The sequence below is a fragment of the Perognathus longimembris genome, chromosome 25 (genome assembly GCF_023159225.1).
Source record: "Perognathus longimembris pacificus isolate PPM17 chromosome 25, ASM2315922v1, whole genome shotgun sequence".
Classification (NCBI taxonomy): Eukaryota; Metazoa; Chordata; class Mammalia; order Rodentia; family Heteromyidae; genus Perognathus; species Perognathus longimembris.
The window spans coordinates 7,584,590-7,587,065 of NC_063185.1; the positions used below are offsets into that span (position 1 = coordinate 7,584,590).

Here is a 2,476-nt window from a genome sequence, read left to right on the forward strand (position 1 = left end):
AAATTAAAAATACCTCAAAGTACTCTAAGTGAAATTAATAAACCCTGTCACTCGTATCATTAGACATTGTATCTCAAAAGGTACTGTGTATCAAGCAGTAGTGAAACTTTCAGTCTACCCCAGGGCCTCCTGGCAGCAAGCCACTTGTAACTGAAATCACTTTCAGCTACTATACTCTAATTCAGTCCTGTGGGTCAGGGGGGACCAAGGAACCTTGGGAAATCCAATTCTGTGGAGCACGGCTAAAATATCAGGTTGGAAACCAGCTTCGTTCAGGCTATGATTAGCTATAGGAGAACTTCACCTTCTGGTGGTACTTCTCAGGTATCTTAGCCTTAGGAAAGAAGAGAGGGGCACTAAAGTGGGGAGCAATCTAATAACCAAATAATCAACCCTAAGTACATTCCAGAAACCATTCAATGCTTAGTAATTTGGTGGAGGAGTGCACAGAAGAGCTTCATCTGCTGTTGGTAAATCTTAGGATTCTTGTCAAGCTGCCTAATAATGGCCAACTAACTGAACAGCCAAATTAGAACTAGAAGAATTAAAAGAAAAAAATTGGTTTTTGTGCACACCTATCGCCGTCTCCTTCTCCCTCGGTATCTCTCTGCTCTCTCTCTCTTTTTCTCTCTCTTCCTCTCTCTTCCTCTCTCTCTTCCCCCACGTGGCCATGCCCAGCTCAGAAGAGACCGTCGCCGGCTCCCCCTGCAAGCGGACCCAAGCCGCCGAGGAGGGCGACGTGCGGCGGCTCCGCTTTGTCCGGCTGTGGGAGCACGCCACGGCCACGGCCCCGACCCGGGCGTCTGTGCGGGCCGCCGGCTACGACCTGTACAGTGCTTATGATTATACCATACCACCTATGGAGAAAGCCCTGGTGAAGACGGACATTCAGATAGCTCTTCCTTCTGGGTGCTATGGAAGAGTAGCTCCACGTTCTGGCTTGGCTACAAAACACTTCATCGATGTAAGAGCTGGTGTCATAGATGAAGATTATAGAGGAAATGTTGGTGTTATATTGTTCAATTTTGGCAAAGAGAAGTTTGAGGTCAAAAAGGGTGATCGAATTGCCCAGCTCATTTGTGAACGGATTTTTTATCCAGAAATTGAAGAAGTTCAAGTCTTGGATGATACTGAAAGGGGTTCAGGAGGTTTTGGTTCTACTGGAAAGAATTAAAATTTGGGTCAAGAATAGAAAATGAGAAGCATACTTTTTATTAAAAGTAATATAGGTTTTGCTTCAAGTGTTTTTGGTGTTTTGCACCATTGTAAATTTAATGGCTTTAACATGTAAAAAGTAGTTTATTTTCTTATGGTAGGAGGAAAAGGTACTTCTATCAGGATTATGTGGGAACTTATTTTGTGTGTTTTTCAATTGATGGTTGTATGAAAATCTACTTTGTGAATACTTGATGCAAAAGTTTTTAAAAATCAGATGTACAATTTAATTCAATAAAGAATATTTCTTTGGTAAAAAAAAAGAAAAAAGAAAAAAATTACACTGATGGTCTGTGATGAAAGGAAAAATGTCTGAAAGCAAATTGAACATCTGAGATTTAAACAACAGAATCATCCACAACTGTTATAATGACCCTAGTTCAGTTTTTCTGCATGTATATATATAAACTCATATACACACATCATTTTTTGTCCCGCTAAAGGGTTTGAAGTAACTCTATTATATATAAAGTTAGCTGTAATATCCAAGATAAAAACAGTTCCCACATGAAAACACATGAGACCAGTTCTTATCATAAAGGCTATCTATGTGACTATCTAATACAGTTTACATTTCTTAGCTGTGAGGCTCAAAACACAGGAATTCTACTCCAAGAGACTGCCTCTCAATCCCACCACATAAAGGTAGCCTAAACAAACAATACTCACAAAAACCTGCAAAGGTGTAAAAGGAACTCAATAGTAGGATTTTGACTCATTGGAGACCATTATTCATTACCATGATGATTGTACTAAGTACAAAAGACTAGTAAGCCTCAGGGTGGAATAGGGCTAACACTGGCTTTAAGTACAGAGAAAAGCCCATTAAAAAAGGTAACTTAAAGTCTGCCAATTTGCTACTTGCCTGTCACAAAGACATTTAACTGGGTAGAATTTGGGAGCCATTTTTAAGATGAAAGGGATAAGTGCAATAAGGAATGAGGACTGGGCACATACACACAGATCTCCCTCTGAATAGTCAAGTTCCAAGGGAAAAAAACATCCTGATGTGCACACAAAATATGGCTGGCAGGGGAAAGGGTAATCAGCAAGTATCACTTGGATACATGTTGTCAGAATGGAAGAAGCCAAAACAAAAAATTCCAATGAGGAATATAGAAAAGGATTTACCTAAGTGAAAGACAATGGGCATCTAAACATCAATGCCTTAGAGTAATAAAAAAAGATCCCTGGTTGCTCATGTCCAGATAGAGATAGATACCCCTTCACACCTTTAGCTGAGGCCTTGCTGTCTGTTGGC

General features: G+C 40.2%; 1 protein-coding gene across 1 annotated transcript; it reads left to right on the plus strand.

Moving 5' to 3' along the window:
- The first annotated feature begins 670 nt into the window (after positions 1 to 670).
- Positions 671 to 1,456, plus strand: LOC125342138 (deoxyuridine 5'-triphosphate nucleotidohydrolase, mitochondrial-like). Its single transcript, XM_048334272.1, has one exon. It carries the CDS (start codon positions 671 to 673, stop codon positions 1,172 to 1,174), a length of 504 nt encoding a protein of 167 aa, XP_048190229.1. The 3' UTR covers positions 1,175 to 1,456.
- The last annotated feature ends 1,020 nt before the right edge of the window (positions 1,457 to 2,476 follow it).

What these genes read in the sequence shown, in the direction of transcription:
- LOC125342138 (XM_048334272.1), top strand. Translation starts at nt 671, where the DNA reads ATGCCCAGCTCAGAAGAGACCGTCGCCGGCTCCCCCTGCAAGCGGACC.